This window comes from Silurus meridionalis, chromosome 28 (genome assembly GCF_014805685.1).
Source record: "Silurus meridionalis isolate SWU-2019-XX chromosome 28, ASM1480568v1, whole genome shotgun sequence".
NCBI classification, from domain to species: domain Eukaryota; kingdom Metazoa; phylum Chordata; class Actinopteri; order Siluriformes; family Siluridae; genus Silurus; species Silurus meridionalis.
Genome location: NC_060911.1, coordinates 14,010,105 through 14,026,177, shown reverse-complemented (window position 1 = coordinate 14,026,177; position 16,073 = coordinate 14,010,105). Strand labels below are relative to the sequence as shown.

General features: G+C 40.0%; 1 protein-coding gene across 2 annotated transcripts in view; it reads right to left on the bottom strand.

Annotated features, from left to right (window-relative positions):
* Window positions 1–14,772, bottom strand: part of LOC124381662 (inactive phospholipase D5) — a 50,330-nt gene extending 35,558 nt beyond the window's left edge. Inside the window, exon 1 of one of the 2 annotated variants that reach the window (XM_046843472.1) lies at window positions 14,583–14,772. In XM_046843472.1, the coding sequence (XP_046699428.1) occupies window positions 14,583–14,588 (6 nt within the window). In that variant the 5' untranslated portion in view covers window positions 14,589–14,772. Of the gene's footprint in view, window positions 1–14,396; window positions 14,466–14,582 lie in introns of those variants that run through there. The other variant, XM_046843473.1, reaches the window with a different exon arrangement.
* Window positions 14,773–16,073: the final 1,301 nt, after the last annotated feature.

Genomic DNA, 16,073 nt, shown 5'->3' with positions numbered 1-16,073 from the left:
TCAGAATTCGGTTCAAAAGCCTGCTTTTCTGATCATGTGCATTAGTCCTAAAGGAATGGACAACTTTCAGATCTGGAAAGGCAGGATCAATGATACAAGTTCTATAAAGCTTTCAGAGCAAAATATGCTTCCATACAGACTCTGTCTACTTCAGGAAAGGTCTTGCATATTTAAACAAGACATTGTTAAATCGCATACTGCATCTCTTACAACAGCATGGCGTCGTAGTAGAAGAGTCTGGCAGACAAAGCCAATATAATAATCCACAATGCAGTCAAAAACAGGCAATGCTTCAGTTGATTCGCAACAGAACTATTGCCTGGGACAGAAACTGTTCAACACTAAAGTATCAAACAACGTATAGAATGGGATGTGTTCGCTAAGTTTTTAAGCCACTTGACTTTTTAGTGGAAGGTCAGGAGTTTAAACCGCTGTTCAAATGTAAACGCATCAGAGGTTGTCAAGATTTCCAGGATTTGTTTTCCTGAGCGAAGGTCTATTAAATACTCTGTGTGTGCGTTAGTGTGTGTAATTGGGCAAACTTGTGCCTAATCAGGAAGAGTCAGAGTGGGGAAAGTGTGTGTGTGTTCTGGGAATTGGACTTCAAGGCGACCATGCTTGAAAGCTGTGGTATCTAGTGGGAGTTCAAGTCCAGCAGTGACTTGACATCCTTACAGAAAACTTTGGAGAACATGGTATTTCATTACATACATGCAGGATAAATGGTGAAAGGAATCCTAAACCAACATGGCTACCATTTCACCATACAACTATACAATGACCTGAAGCAAATGTCCAACCTTTGGCTCTCTTGTTTTTAGTGCTGTTTTGGCTAAAATCTAAGCAACTAAATTTTTCTTTCTGAGAACCCATGAACTCCCAGATCTAAGAGCTAGATAATTTGCACAATTGCTACTATTTGCACTTCTGGTAGATGCTAAACTACACAATAACAATAAAGATCTATCTGTCTGTCTGTCTGTCTGTCTGTCTGTCTGTCTGTCTGTTCATTCATTCTCTGGTTTATAAATTATTCAATTTTAAACCCCAACCCTCTCCATGTGCCAGAGCTAGCAAGCATGAAAGCATTTCTGGATTCACAAGCATATGTAGCTAATAATAGAGCTATATATGTAGTAAAAAAAAAAAAAGAAGCTATACAGTATATGGTAGCTAGCAAACCTAGCTATTGGTTTCAATTTTAGGTGGCAATAGAATAGTGCAATAGTCTGCTAGTGGATACTGTTAGCGTTGTAGTTCTACATTTATAATAATTTACCAGCAAGAAAATGTTAGATAGAGGCCCTCTTCTGATGCATGGCTTCTGACAAGAGTCCATTCCAGGGGGTGATTGGGGCAGTTTCCTTGGCTGCTTGTAGTGTGGTGTCAAGATGCCAGATGCCCTAAAAACACGGGGGAATGATGCCTAGGTTGGAGCTGGGGGTAGTGGTTGGAGCTGGAATGTTGTACTTGGAAGCTCAGTGGTTAAGATGTTTGCATCAGAAGGTCATGATTTAAAATCCCAGAACCACCAATCTAGCACTGCTGGGTCCTCGAGCAAGGCACTTAACCATTAACTTCTCAGTTGTACGTCGCTTTGAATAAGGATGTCTGCCAAAATAGGTGATATCGCTCTCTGTGAGGCCAGAAGGGGAGCAATGCTACATAGAATGTACAAGTTCTTCTGCCAGCCACGTTTGGGGCACCTACACCCATACACCTCCTCAAGACAGTGCTTGATATTGGGCGCTTCACCAATAATTGGTTTAGGAGTATGTCCAACCTGTTGAGCTGCCTTGGTTCTCTTGAAGCTGCTCCTCTTGCTTATGCATGCACTCCAAATAAAGTGTATGCTGCATCCATGTGATCAGTCAATCGATGTCATGTAATGAGGGGGAAGCCAATGCAAGTGACATGATCATCTGATGTGCTGTGGCTAACAGGAAAAGTAATTTGTGACATAATCCAGACAGCAAGCTTGTACAAGACCATGGCTAGCTACAAAAAATAAATTTGTAGTTTGGAGACTCGCTCTGTTTACAAGAAAGTACTTTATATATCTATGTTTGCACACCATCACCTTCGAAATAGTCCCCTTGCACAGCAATGCGGCACTCCCATCATTCCTGCCAATTCTGGAATGTGTCCTGGAAGTCTTCTTTTCGAAGCGTGTCAAGGACCTTCTGTGATTTGGGCTGGATCTCTGCAAAACGGCGACCTTTTAAGCTGGATCTTTATCTTCATGCCGTGGGCGCAGTCCTGATCGAGGCCGGAGGAGCCAAATCTGAAGAGTAGGGTGGGTGCTGAAGTAAGATCACATGGATCGTTCCCTGACAATCATCATGGACAAGTTGCCGAACGGTTTAAACTTTTTCCGTGGTTGAGTTAGCTGAAGATCTTTTTGATCTCTCGTCGTCTTTCAGAGATTTTCAGTGGTCAGAATAGCCAGTTAGCACCGTTAGTCTCGAAACTATTTTAGTGTAGAAAAATGAAAGCAGTATTTATTGCTTAGCCAGTATTAATGTTCCATGTGATTTTTATTTAATAGGGTTCTTGATTCATTAGCACTTTGTTGGCAAAACCTTCAGCGTGAAAATGTCAAATATTCACCCCCCTGCAACCCTCCCACCCCGTCTGTGCTTGTGTTATTTTTCTTATTAATGTACAAACCCTGGAGGTCACACTTCTCTCAACGCTAGCTCTCACGCTGATGAAAAACACCATGTGATTACATTCCTATTCTAAGAAGAACGATTCCTTTTCCCACAGCACATTTTTTTCAGAATTACTTTCACATGGACATTTTTCATCAGTCTAATCTCGAATCCGGACCTGGGAGACAACTGGGAACAAATGAGACAAATTCATTTCAGATTGATTTGGATGATTCCAGACAGAAAGTTGGAACACTCCTAAAACCTTTAGAGAGCCAGGATTTGATTTTGTACGCTAATGTAATTCCTTTTGCAACAGGAAGGCAGTGATGACATTTACACATCGTATATTAGTGGGGTGAGAAACTGCCAAAACATGACAGTAGCTTAGCAAAGTATAAATATGCTGACTGAGTGCGAGTTGCGAAGGATTTCTCACACATTCTCAATCTGTTCACTTTAAATCACATGATATCCTGGAGGTCACGTGTTTTTAATATTACGCGGTATGTGTTTGAGCCGAGAGCGAGGTCTGATGGTCACCAGAAGTGATGGGAAGATCGGATCATTTCGGTGACGTTTATTCGAATCAAAACAAACAAATCTTTTTTTGAGCCATTTAATTCGTTCCTTTGATCAGAAATAAAATAAAATGTACATTTTCAATATGGGAGTCACGTGACAAAAGAACGAATGATGGCTAGAAGATTCGAGAGGTAAACTACCCAATTCTGTTTCCTGTTCATAACCTACGGAGCTTTCAGGACGCTTTGCTGATGCGCATCCAGTAGAAAATGAAGGATTCACTTTTTGAGACGACTTGAGTCGAATGAAAGAATCGTTCTTAATGAACGGATCATTCATCAATGAGCCTAGTGTAAATTAGAAAATAAACGAATCACTCTTTGAGACGACTCGCACTCTTTTCAGAATCAGAATCAGAATCAGAATCAGGTTTATTGGCCAAGTGTGTTGACACACACAAGGAATTTGGTTCCAGCTGTTTGTTACTCTCAAAAGTACATACATAAATAAAAACCTATACATGACAAGACAGACACAACAAGACAAAAACAGACTATACAAGACAATACAGACAATATGAGACAGTATAGACAGTGTGGGTAATAAATAGGGATACAGACCAGTAATGTACATAAAGTGTGGGAGTGCATGGTAGTGCAAATGACAGTATTGTGTGCCAGTATGACGAGAGAGGTTACTATAAAACTTTGTACAGTATATAGAAGCAATAGTGTGTGTAACATATACAGATAATGTGATGAGTGACAGTTTTGTGTGGTACTCATAGATATGAGCATGGAATTTAATTATGGTCAGTTGTTAGTGAGGGTGATTGCTTGGGGAAAGAAACTGTTCCTGTGTCTGGCAGTCTTAGTGAACAAAGTTCTGTAGCGCCTGCCAGAAGGGAGGAGCTGAAAGATGTTGTGTCCAGGGTGTGAAGGGTCATTAATGATTTTTCCTGCCCGGTTTCTGGTTCTTGTATGGTACAAGTCCTGGAGGGTGGGCAGGGGGGCACCAATGATTTTTTCAGCTGTTTTAACAGTTTTCTGCAGTCTGTTTCTGTCCTGTTTTGTTGCTGCTCCAAACCAGATGGTGATTGATGAGCACAGGACAGATTCAATGACTGCAGTGTAGAACTGTATCAACAGCTCCTGTGGCAGACTGTACTTCCTTAATTGCCTTAGAAAGTACATCCTCTGCTGGGCCTTTTTCAGAATTGAGTTTATGTTTGATTCCCATTTCAGGTCTTGGGAAATGGTAGTGCCCAGAAACTTGAAGTTCTCCACAGGTGACACAGGAATGTTGGATATTGTGAGGGGGAGTAGTGTTGAAGGATGTTTCCTAAAGTCCACTATCATCTCCACAGTTTTGAGTGTGTTTAGCTCAAGGTTGTTCTGACTGCACCATAGCACCAGCTGCTTCACCTCCTGCTTATATGCAGACTCGTCACCATCTTGGATTAGTCCAATGAGCGTGGTGTCATCTGCAAATTTCAGGAGTTTGACAGATGGGTCACTTGATATGCAGTCATTCGTATAAAGGGAGAATAGCAGTGGGGAAAGGACACACCCCTGAGGAGCACCAGTGCTGACTGTCTGAATACTGGAGGTAACACCTCCCAGTCTCACCTGTTGTTTCCTGCCTGTCAGGAAGCTGGTGATCCATTGACAGATGGCAGGGGGTATAGTAAGGTTTAGGAGTTTGAGTGGAGGATTCCCGGAATTATTGTATTGAAAGCCGAACTAAAGTCAACAAACAAAATCCGGGCATATGTTCCTGGGCAGTCAAGGTGTTGCAGAATGTAGTTTAGCCCCATGTTGACTGCGTCATCCACCGATCTGTTTGCTCGGTATGCAAACTGTAGGGGATCCAGCAGCTGTTCTGTCACCTTCTTTAGATGGGCCAATACCAGCTTTTCAAAGGTCTTCATGACGACAGATGTCAGAGCGACAGGCCTGTAGTCATTCAGTCCAGTAATCGAGGGTTTCTTGGGGACTGGGATGACTGTGGAGAGTTTAAAGCAGGAGGGGACCTCACACAACTCCAGTGATCTGTTGAAGATAGAGGTGAAAATAGGAGCCAGTTGGTCAGCACATGCTTTGAGACAGGATGGGGAGACACCGTCTGGGCCGGGAGCCTTTCTTGTCTTCTGTCTCTGAAAGAGCCGATACACATCCTTTTCACAAATCGTGAGCGCAACTTGAGTGCTGGAAGGAGTTGTAAGAGAGAAATCCAGAGGTGTGATGGGGGCAGACATTGGGCTGGGTTGGATGAGAGGTGTGAAGATATTGTCCTCAAACCTGCAGTAGAAGGTGTTAAGGTCGTCAGCCAGGTCTTTGTTTGCTTCAGTGGGAGGGTGGTCTCCTGTAGTTTGTGATATTTTGCAGGCCTTTCCACACTGATGCAGGGTCGTTAGCTGAAAACCTGCTTTTCAGCTTTTCAGAGTAGCTTCTTTTGGCTATTCTGATCTCCTTTGTCAGTTGGTTCCTGGCCTGCTTGTACAGAGCTTTGTCCTCCCTCTGTAGGCATCTTCCTTGGCATGTCGAAGTTTTTCAGTTTGGCTGTGAACCATGGCTTGTTGTTACTGAACTTGCAGAAGGTTTTGGTTGGCACACATGTCTTCACAAAACTGATGTAGGATGTCACAGTGTCAGTCAGCTCATCCAGGCTGTCAGTTCCAGCCTCAAAGACACTCCAATCAGTGCACTCAAAGCAGTCTTGTAGTTCCTGCTTTGCCTCACTGGTCCATCTCTTCACTGTTTTGACTACAGGCTTAACAGATTTTAGTTTCTGCCTGTATGTTGGAATAAGATGAACCAAGCAGTGATCAGAGTTCCCTAAAGCTGCCCGGTACAGAGCGATACGAGTCCTTAAGAACGGTGTAGCAATGATCCAGTGTGTTTTTCCCTCTTGTCGGACAGTTAATGTGTTGCCTGTATTTTGGAAGTTCTACTGTTAGTTTTGCTCTGTTAAAGTCTCCAAGGATAATAAAAAGAGAATCCGGATGTTTTTGCTCCAAGCCGGATATTTGGTTTGCCAGGTTTTGCAGTGCATCATTCACGTTGGCCTGAGGTGGGATGTAAACTCGGTCAGAATGAATGAGGAAAATTCCGCGTGAGTAAAGCGGTTTACAGTTTATTACCAGTGATTCCAAGTTTGGGCTGCAGTATTTATCCAGCACTGTGACATCTGTACACCAACGTTCGTTAATGTAGAAGCAGATTCCGCCGCCTTTCGTTTTGCCCGATAGCTCCTTTACGCGATCCGCTCGGTGTAAGTGAAAGCCCGAGAGAAGTAATCCGCTGTCCGGGATTGAGCGACTGAGCCAAGTTTCAGTAAAACAGAGAGCAGCGGAGCATGCAAAATCTTTGTTTGTTCCGTTAAGAAGAGTTAGTTCGTCCATTTTGTTCGGCAGTGAGCGGAGGTTCGCCAGGTGAATCGACGGGAGCGCAGTTCATCCTCTGTCGCAGCTTCACTAGCGCGCCGGCGCGCTTCCCCCGCCGGTGTCTCCTCCATGTGCCATAGAGAGTGGCTGCAGCTCCAACTAAGATCTCCAAATAACTTTCTGGGTTTGTAAAAATTGTTGAAAAAGTGTCTGGAGTGAACTCCCCGATGTTAAGCAATTCTTCTTTAGTGTAAGTTATTAGGGTAGGGTAACTAAACACACAGACAGTAAACAAAAAGAAAGAGAGTACTAGAGAGAGTCGTGCCGAGGCTGCCATCCGCGGCGCCATCTTGAAACACGTTTTTTGTCAAATCAAAGACTCGTTCAAAATAAACAAATCAGAGATCTGAATCTGAGTGTATAAGCATTTTTGCTAAATTCACATGAAGTCACGCAGTTTAAAGTAACGACATTCCATGAATGGAACTGCTCCAGGTGGAAATGAAGCCAACACACCAAAGACCCGTCTCTAATGCGATTGAGTCATTACTGTAGCATGACGTGCAGGGGGCGGGGCTTATACACTCCACCAAGCATTTTCTTCATTGCACAAAAAAGTGCTGCTCAAAAAACATTTTTCTTTTTTTCCCCTTGATTACACCTTAAAACCTTTAAAGAGCCAGGATTTGATTTTGTACGCTAACGTACTTCCTTTTGTAACAGAGAAGTAACTAAATATGATTAATGGATTTCTCACTCATTTTGTATCTGTAAACTTAAAAACCAGAAAATATATAGTATATTATAGTATATATTTTTTTATAGTTTATATGAATATATAATTTTTTCATCCCTATTATTATACTTCTAGTACTTTATATATGTATTTTTTTATTTCTTTTATTTTTAAATTCTGTTTCTATTTACATGTTGGACAGTCGTACAAAAAATTTTATTACATGTCGTATGAATGTGTACGTGACAAATAAAATTTGATTTGATTGATATCCTGAACCGAACCATGCCAGTAGCTTAGCAAAGTAGCTAAATCAGCAATTTTGATTTTGCAAGTGGCATGAAGAATCGTGACGGATTTCTCACTCATTCTCAATGTGTACACGACGATATTTTCAACTTCACTTATTCTCAGAATTCTCAGAATTACATCGCATGTGTATGAAGTCCGAAATTATAACATTTCACACATGGAACCGCTCCAGGTCGAAAATAAAGCAAACGCACCAAAGAACCATGTTTAACGCGACTGAGTTACTACTGTACAGGATGAAACGCTGAGGGCGGGGCTTATACACTTATACAATTTGATTACGCCGTTTTCATCTAAAAATGTTCCGTGTCACTTTGTTTTCAATCGTTTCCCGAAAGTTGCTCATCTACACTAAAATGTCTGAAAACGCTCACGTCCCTGTACTCTTTTTTTCTTCTGAGAACCAGGAATTGAATTTATATGCTCACGTACTTTCTTTTCGAACGGAAAGCCCGAGTGCTGACATTTACACACCACACAATAGCGGACTGAGACACGCCGAAAGCTCCGAACTATAAAAACACAGATTCGACCGATGTGAAGGCTTTGTTTAACTTGTAACCGTGTCCTGCAGAAAGTGAAGCCCAGCGTCAGTCTCAGAAGAAGCACGTTATTGATTACAGGCTGGCCTCGTATCGATCTTCAAGACAATCAGAGTTCCATTAGAGCGACAGAAGAGCCAGGCAGCCAGAAAAGCCACTCGGTCCTCTGGGAGTTAAAACACGTCTCCTCTCCCAGACCCCAGAACCTCAGATCCTGAGGGATTACTCGCAGAAACCTTTCAGGAGCACGATGTGCGACGGAGTTTCTATACGCTGAGAATAGAAACGCCATGGAGAAGTTTACGGAGGCTGACAGGAAGTGTGGAAATATCGGAGGTCTGTCAATACAACAACAGCGAAAAGGACAAATGATGAATGCAGTGTAACACGAGGTGACAGTGACATAATAACTCGCTTCACCATATAAACGCCAGAGCAAACAACTTTTCATTCAAACCAATACAACACCAGTCCCTGCTTAAACTATTTACTTTATATTTTTTTGTTTACGTTATAAAAGGGGGAAAAGTATGCAGAATTTTCCATTTAGTACAGATTCGGAATTTTTATTTATACCAGTTTAATCGCTTATATGCACAGTATATTTTCTTAAATAATTTTTTCTTTGATTTTACATTTTTTTTATTGAATCATTTTAATACAATATTTTTTTATAGATTTCTTTCTTTATTTCTTTAATATTTTCTTTTTTTTCAAGTGTAAATTGTATTATATATATATAAAAATTTATTTTTCAAAAAAAAATTTTTTAATTTTTTTGTGTAAATGACCAAAACATACTTTAAAGTGCCTATATAAAAAAAAATATTTTAATATTATTATTATTATTATTATATTTATTCATTATTATTAATATTGTCATTATGTGTTGCACAAATCTACAGTCTGGGTAGGAAAGAAATCATCCCCAGCCTCACTTCTCACTCGGTTCTACATTAAATATTCTGGTTTTGTCCACATTATTTAGAACAGCGAACAATCCGATGTCTATACCACGAATGAAACCTTGTTCTCCTGCCGTATTGTAATAAGCACAGCAGAAATGGTATTCGCAGTGGATTTATATCTCGACACTAAGTGGCCCAAGGTCTTCCAGCCTGCAGGACAGCACATGTTACAGGTCAGTGTGTCTGCAGGCTCGGGTAAATCTGACTGACTCAAGCTGGGGCGAATATGACAGTGAGGGAACGGTGGAGCGTCACCTCAAGGACGTGTTCATTACTGCTTTGGCAGTGGTTTAGAGAGAATGAATGTGCGAACAGGGCATTAAGGTGATTTTCATGCATCATATATAGGGATGCGCTAGACGTATCTGTAGACGTTGCTGTGAAGTGGGGTGTTTTAACACTAGACAGCAGAAATGATAAAAGATAGAATGAGATACAAAAGAAATCAATAAATTCTGCCTTGAACTCCTTGGTTCCTCAAGCTCAGATACATCATTTCAGTCCTTATTGAGATATTCATGATAAACACACCTAATAAAAATATATCATACCTTCATGTGGTCTTTGTATCATATCTAACAGGAAGATGGAAAGCAGCAAAATTGCGTCCACTCTCAGGGATGACATACGTGTCAATCACAGCGGCATTAGCCAATCGCTGGCTCGTGTATGCAGAAGAGGGGAGGTTGAAATGAAAATATTTGCTTAAGAGGAAGCACATGTTAGCATTTTCTTCTATTTTTGGGATTTTAGACTTCTGATCGGGAAGGTTGCGAGTTCAAATGACAACACTACCAAGCTGCCACTAGAGGTCCTTAACCCTGAACTGCTCTCTTGAATAAATGAGACAAACGTAAGTCACTCCGGATGGGGGCATTCTCCAAAATCCCACGTATGAAGCATCAATCGTGTTACTGACATTTACTGCATTCGACAGACTCTCTCATCTCGAGCGACTTACAGTTATCTCAATTATACAACTGAGGCTACGTCTACACTAATCTGGACACACCGTTTTTTGTCAGTGATCTCACGGGACACGATGCAAGGCTAGATTATTCTGTCGGGGATGACTGGGTGAGTGAGGACCCCAATGCAGTTTGCGACAGGGTCAAGGAGAAAACAGACATTAATAAAAAAACAAACTGAGCAATGGGACAAGGCAAAAACACAGTCCAGGGTCTAAACACAGGCAGCAGGGCAATGCAGGGAAGACAGAACCAAATCCAAAAAAACAGTCCACAATATCACAGAGATGGCAAACAGAACAATGAAGGGCAGAGCAGAATCACAAACCAAAAACCAGTCCAGAGTTCAAAACCAGAGCAGAGCAAAACAGGGGTCAGGAAGAGCATCAGGATCAGGAGCAGGAGCAGGAACCAGAGCAGGTAGCGTGAGCGTTGCATGCCCGGAAGATCCTGAAAGTTCTCGTCTAAAAACGCTCCACGTCCACACTTTCATTTTCAGTCGTTTCCCTGAATTTGCTCCTCAACACAGACTTCGACCTGTTTAGTTTCCGCCTGGAGTTTATTTCCCCTTCGGCTCTTCGAACCGCCACAGCGACGATTAAGGCCATGTCCACACTAATAATTCGTATTTTTCTCGTTGTCAAATGAAAACGTAGCCTTTCGAAAAAACACTCCTCGAAGTGGATACATTTGAAAACCCCGTTTTTCAGTCTACAGTGTGGACTGTGAAGACGGAGGCTTTCGAAAATGATGACATGCTTTTAGTCATTGCTGCGATGTTTCAAAGAGGCAGAAAGTAAAAATACGAGAGCCAGAAATGACACCGGTCGAAGCATCTTACGCTCTGCTCATGGGCAGTACAGGGATTTGGGCGTTTTCCGACTTTTCAATGGGAATGAGCAACTTTTGGGAAACGATGGAAAACAAAAAGTGTTTTTAAGACGGAAACGGCTTGTCAAAATATGTCCCGATTCGAGTAGACGTAGCCTAAAAATGCGTCTTTGAAAGCCTCTGTTTTCATTGTCCACACTGCGACAGTGGAAAAAAATGCAGACTCGTCCGCAAACTCGACTCGACACAATACAGATTCCTGAAGCTGATGAGCTGATGAGCAGCTGTCCCAACATGCACCGGGGGAGGGGACCGCTGACGCTGCTGAAAGTTGAGTCGACGTCCGCATGGGATCGGCTGCAGAAGACAACGTGTCACTGCAGGTACTTTTCGGGGTTTACACATGACTTGTAAAGGCTTCATCTGAGACAAGGCTTCACAATCCAGATGATCAAATGAAATCTGGTAGGTTTGAAGGTCGCCCTGAAAGCAGCCTAAAGGCATTTATTAGGGTTGAGGTCAGAGCTCAAAAGCACTTTAAGTACGAGATCCAAACCTGCCACAAATTCAGCTCCATGAAGATCTGCTTTCCATGGGATGGAGTGGAAGATCTCCTGCTATAGAGTGCCAAGCCCATTAAACACCTCTGGGATTCATTGAAAATCCCATGAGCCCCCATTTGCTTTCATCACAAGCTTCATTCTTCTCGGATGATGTTCCACTAGATTTTGTGGAGATTTGTGGAGATTCATTCAGCCACAAGGATGTTAGGTCCTGATGTAAATGACGTGATTTATTCCGAAGGTGTTCATTAGGTGTGGAGATATATAGAACTTGAACTCTGAGATCCAAACCTGTTTACAAATCTAGCATCATGAAGATATGCTTTTCATTGGTTGAATTTGGTGGAAGATCTCTGGCTATAGAGCTGGCAGCACTCCAGGATTCCTCACCTCACCCACATCAGAACCTGACTTTCACTGATCTCCACAAAATCTAATGAAACACCCAGAAGAGTGAAGTTTGTTATAAAAAACAAATGGAGACTAATTGTGGAATACCAATCATTTGGTCAGATGTCCTCAAGCTTTTTGTTGGTAATGGTGCAGAGCTGAAATGATTGAGGCCACTTCATCAAAGTATCATTAAAGAGTGAACATCTCTATTTCCTACAAGATGTCCAGGTCTGTGACATCATTCTGTGACCCATTTCATGGTCTGCAACCTCGTTTTGTCCATTTAGATACGTAAATTGGTGTCTGAAACGTCATTAACTCGTTGATTCTGCCGTCTACGTGGGACTAAAGCTATTTTTCCTCGTAAGCACGCGAGCTAATCAAGCTAACTCGGCTAAAAAACGGTTCAGCCAACTGATTCCCTGTACTCGTCTTCCTGAGGGATGTCCTGTGCTTCCTGTACGTCCATGTTCATAAATAAACCAGCAGCGAGTTAAACCCAGAGAGAGAGAGAAAACAGATGAGCAAGAAAGAGAAAAAAAACAGTGGCTCTACCCAGGAGACCTTGCAGTCAGTGACATTGAAGATCTGTCCATTTTTCCTCTTCCACTCCCGGCCCCTGGCTGTCAGTTTGAGCGCCTCAGCGCTGTCCTTCTACCCCATGTGAATTTCCAATTCTGCAGACTCATGAATCTCTCCATGAGACACGAGTGGCACTTCACAGCCGCCAGATTCACAACAATGTCGGACTTTGCACTTTTCTCCGTTCGCTAAGTGAAGAAACGAGGATTCTAACACCGTGTATGAAATCGTTCTCCAATCAGATGTTTGGTGGAACATGAGCTACGGGATTAACCATATTTGATCACATGGGATCCTTCAGCTTGTCGATTTGTCAAGCGGAGTGAAATGAATCACGATATATTTCTAGATTATCGTATGAAAAACCCTTATAGCTAGCTACATCTCGTTAGCGCTTAGCGTTAGCTTGCTAGTAAATACGATAGCTAGCATTACAAGAAGCGATAGATAAAGTAGATAAAATTAATGCTATTAAATAAGAAGACAATTAAATATAATAATAAAAAAAAAAAATATATATATATATAAAATCAGTGTGCAGATGTTCATGTTTTAATGGGTTATAAAATACATATAAAATGTTTTTTATTAAAAATAAAAAAATACATTTGCAATTTATTTATTTTGATATATTTTATTTTTATACCCGACACAAAAACACCTATAAGGAATTCATTTGAAATTAATTTTTTCCAATTTAAAAAAAGAATAAATTTTATATTTAAAACATATTTCTACACACTTAACAAGTTTCAGGCACTTTTTAGGTCAGTATTTTTATCAATATTAAACAAATTTTAAACTTTACACTGCTAATTAACACTCAAATTTAGCATTTCTGTATTATTCCATGTACTGTTAGTAAATTCTACAGTTAAATTAATGTTAAATAAATAATATGTAACCATTTCATATACTACAAAAAAATTATGTTTTAAAAATGACAATTTTTATACAAAACAAGAAAATTTAAATTTGTAACTAATTTATATTGATATTTTTTTTAATTTAAATTGTATTTTAATAAATTCAAATAAATATATATTTTAGCCATGTATTTTTCTTGTTAGCCTTTATTTTAATATACGCTATATGTATAGGAATGAATACAATTAATTCATTATTATTTAGAATAATTTATTAATTTATTAATGATCATATTTCATTTACAGAATGCATTCACATCTTATTGTTTTTGTGTTTTACAACAAAAATATAAAATGTTAATACAGTATACAGTTTGTTTTTCTTCAAATTTGGCATAAAATGTACTTTTGCAAAATCTGATCGATTTCATTAATTGCAAAAAAGTTATTTGTAAATACATTGAAATTCATGTAAATTTATAAATATATATAAATACAGCTTGTACAAAAATTATATATATATATATATATATATATATATATATATATATATATATATATATATATATATATATATATATTTTTTTTTTTTTTTTAATTATTATTATTATTATTATTATTATTTTATTATTATTTTTTTATAAATGGTGAATTATATCTTTTTTGGAACAGGTCCAATCAGATATTTAGGTTTTTCACAATGATTGCTAAATTACATTATTTCATAATTTTATTACTATAATCATATTTATCATTATATTATTACATCATCATAATAATAATATTATTATTATTATTACATTATAACATTCCTATAACCATATTATTACATTATTATAATTATATTGTTACATCATAACATTATTATCATTATATAAATATGATGATTATTATTTTATTATTAGAATGATCTGAGCTTAGATTGGAGCTCTTTGTTCATCCAGAGATGCTGCTAAGTTTCATCCAAAGACAAGGAGAGATCCTAAAAGACTAGTGAATACTGTACCAGAGTGAATGATGTTTGAATGTGTGTGTGTGTGTGTGTGTGTGAGTGTGTAATCACAAACACACCATCACATGATCATCTGTACATTAGACCAATCCCACAAATGAACCACTGATGAGACGATATGAAGATATGAAGAACTGCACTGGTCATATAATCCAGCAGGAAAAGCACGAGCCAGCGTCTGCGTGACACACACACACACACACACACACACACACACACTCACTCCATGCAGTCATAACGCTTACCTTCATGATGTAACGCTGTTGTCAGGCTCTGCTCCCTATTCACACACTTTCTGCTGTCTGCTTGTCTGCTGCTTACTGCCCAGGAAGACGTGCAAACAAAAAAGAGTGTACAGTTTTCACCGGAGAGCTGCTACACCCTGGCATGATTTCCCTCTCTCTCTCTCTCTCTCTCTCTCTCTCTCTCTCTCTCTCTCTCTCCTTCTCTCCCTCTCTTAGAGAATAAACCCCAGAGGGACTGAGACTCTACAGTTTCTTCGCAAAAGACACACCCACAATTGTGGGCAGTCCAATGTGTCAACATAGAACATTCATGTTCCTGAATGTAGCCCCTCCTTCACACACACACACACACACACACACACACACAGAGTTAAAGAAATCCAGATGTCGACGATCCCTAATGGACAAATGAAGCAAATGGTCACATGGTCTATAAACTCTCGCTGACCATTCATGTAGATCGTAGGTTTCAGTTTATTAGCCTCGTCACTAGGGGTCTTAATAGCTACATTATGCTAACTAGTTATTTAATTGTGAGATATTATTGTTTAGTTTAGTTTCCTCCTATGTATTATGCACTAGGCTTTGTACAAGCGTGAGCATCAGCTTTAGCAGTGCCTGTTAGCTGTGCAAGCTACGACCAAGGTACAGTATATACTAAGGATGTGCATCTCTGTAAATCAGCCCCCGGTGCGATACGATACAATTCACCCCTGTTACGATTTCAATGCAATACGATTCAATGATGCTCAGCAAATCATTAATTTACTTAAATGCCTTCTGACTTCTAACACATGACCCCTTTCACAAACACGCCTTTGTAGAGCAAAAAGAAAAGAAAATTCACTAAAACTAAAAATTATTTTTCTCTTCTGTCTCCAGGAAGATGCAGCTCTACCTCTGCCATGTTAATCTGTATTCTCGGTAGTGTTGTATTGAGAGAACGTGCTTTTTTTAACAATTCAATAGACATAATATAGTCATTTAAATTCGTGAATACACCCAAATGTTTGTAGTCCGGAGCTTCTTCCGAAAACATTTCACATAGAACCTCTGAATAAAATCTAGAACCAATTAACAACCAATATACATCTATATTCAAAATGACATCACATTTATACACTCACCGGCCACTTTATTGGGTACACCTGTCCAACTGCTCATTAACGCAAATTTCTAATCAGCCAATCACATGGCAGCAACTCAATGCATTTAGGCATGTAGACATGGTCAAGACGATCTGCTGCAGTTCAAACCGAGCGTCAGAATGAGGAAGAAAGGTGATTTAAGTGACTTTGAACGTGGCATGGTTGTTGGTGCCAGACGGGCTGGTCTGAGTATTTCAGAAACTGCTGATCTACTGGGATTTTCACACACAACCATCCCTAGGGTTTACAGAGAATGGTCCGAAAAAGAGAAAATATCCAGTGAGCGGCAGTTCTGTGGGCGCAAATGCCTTGTTGATGCCAGAGGTCAGAGGAGAATGGCCAG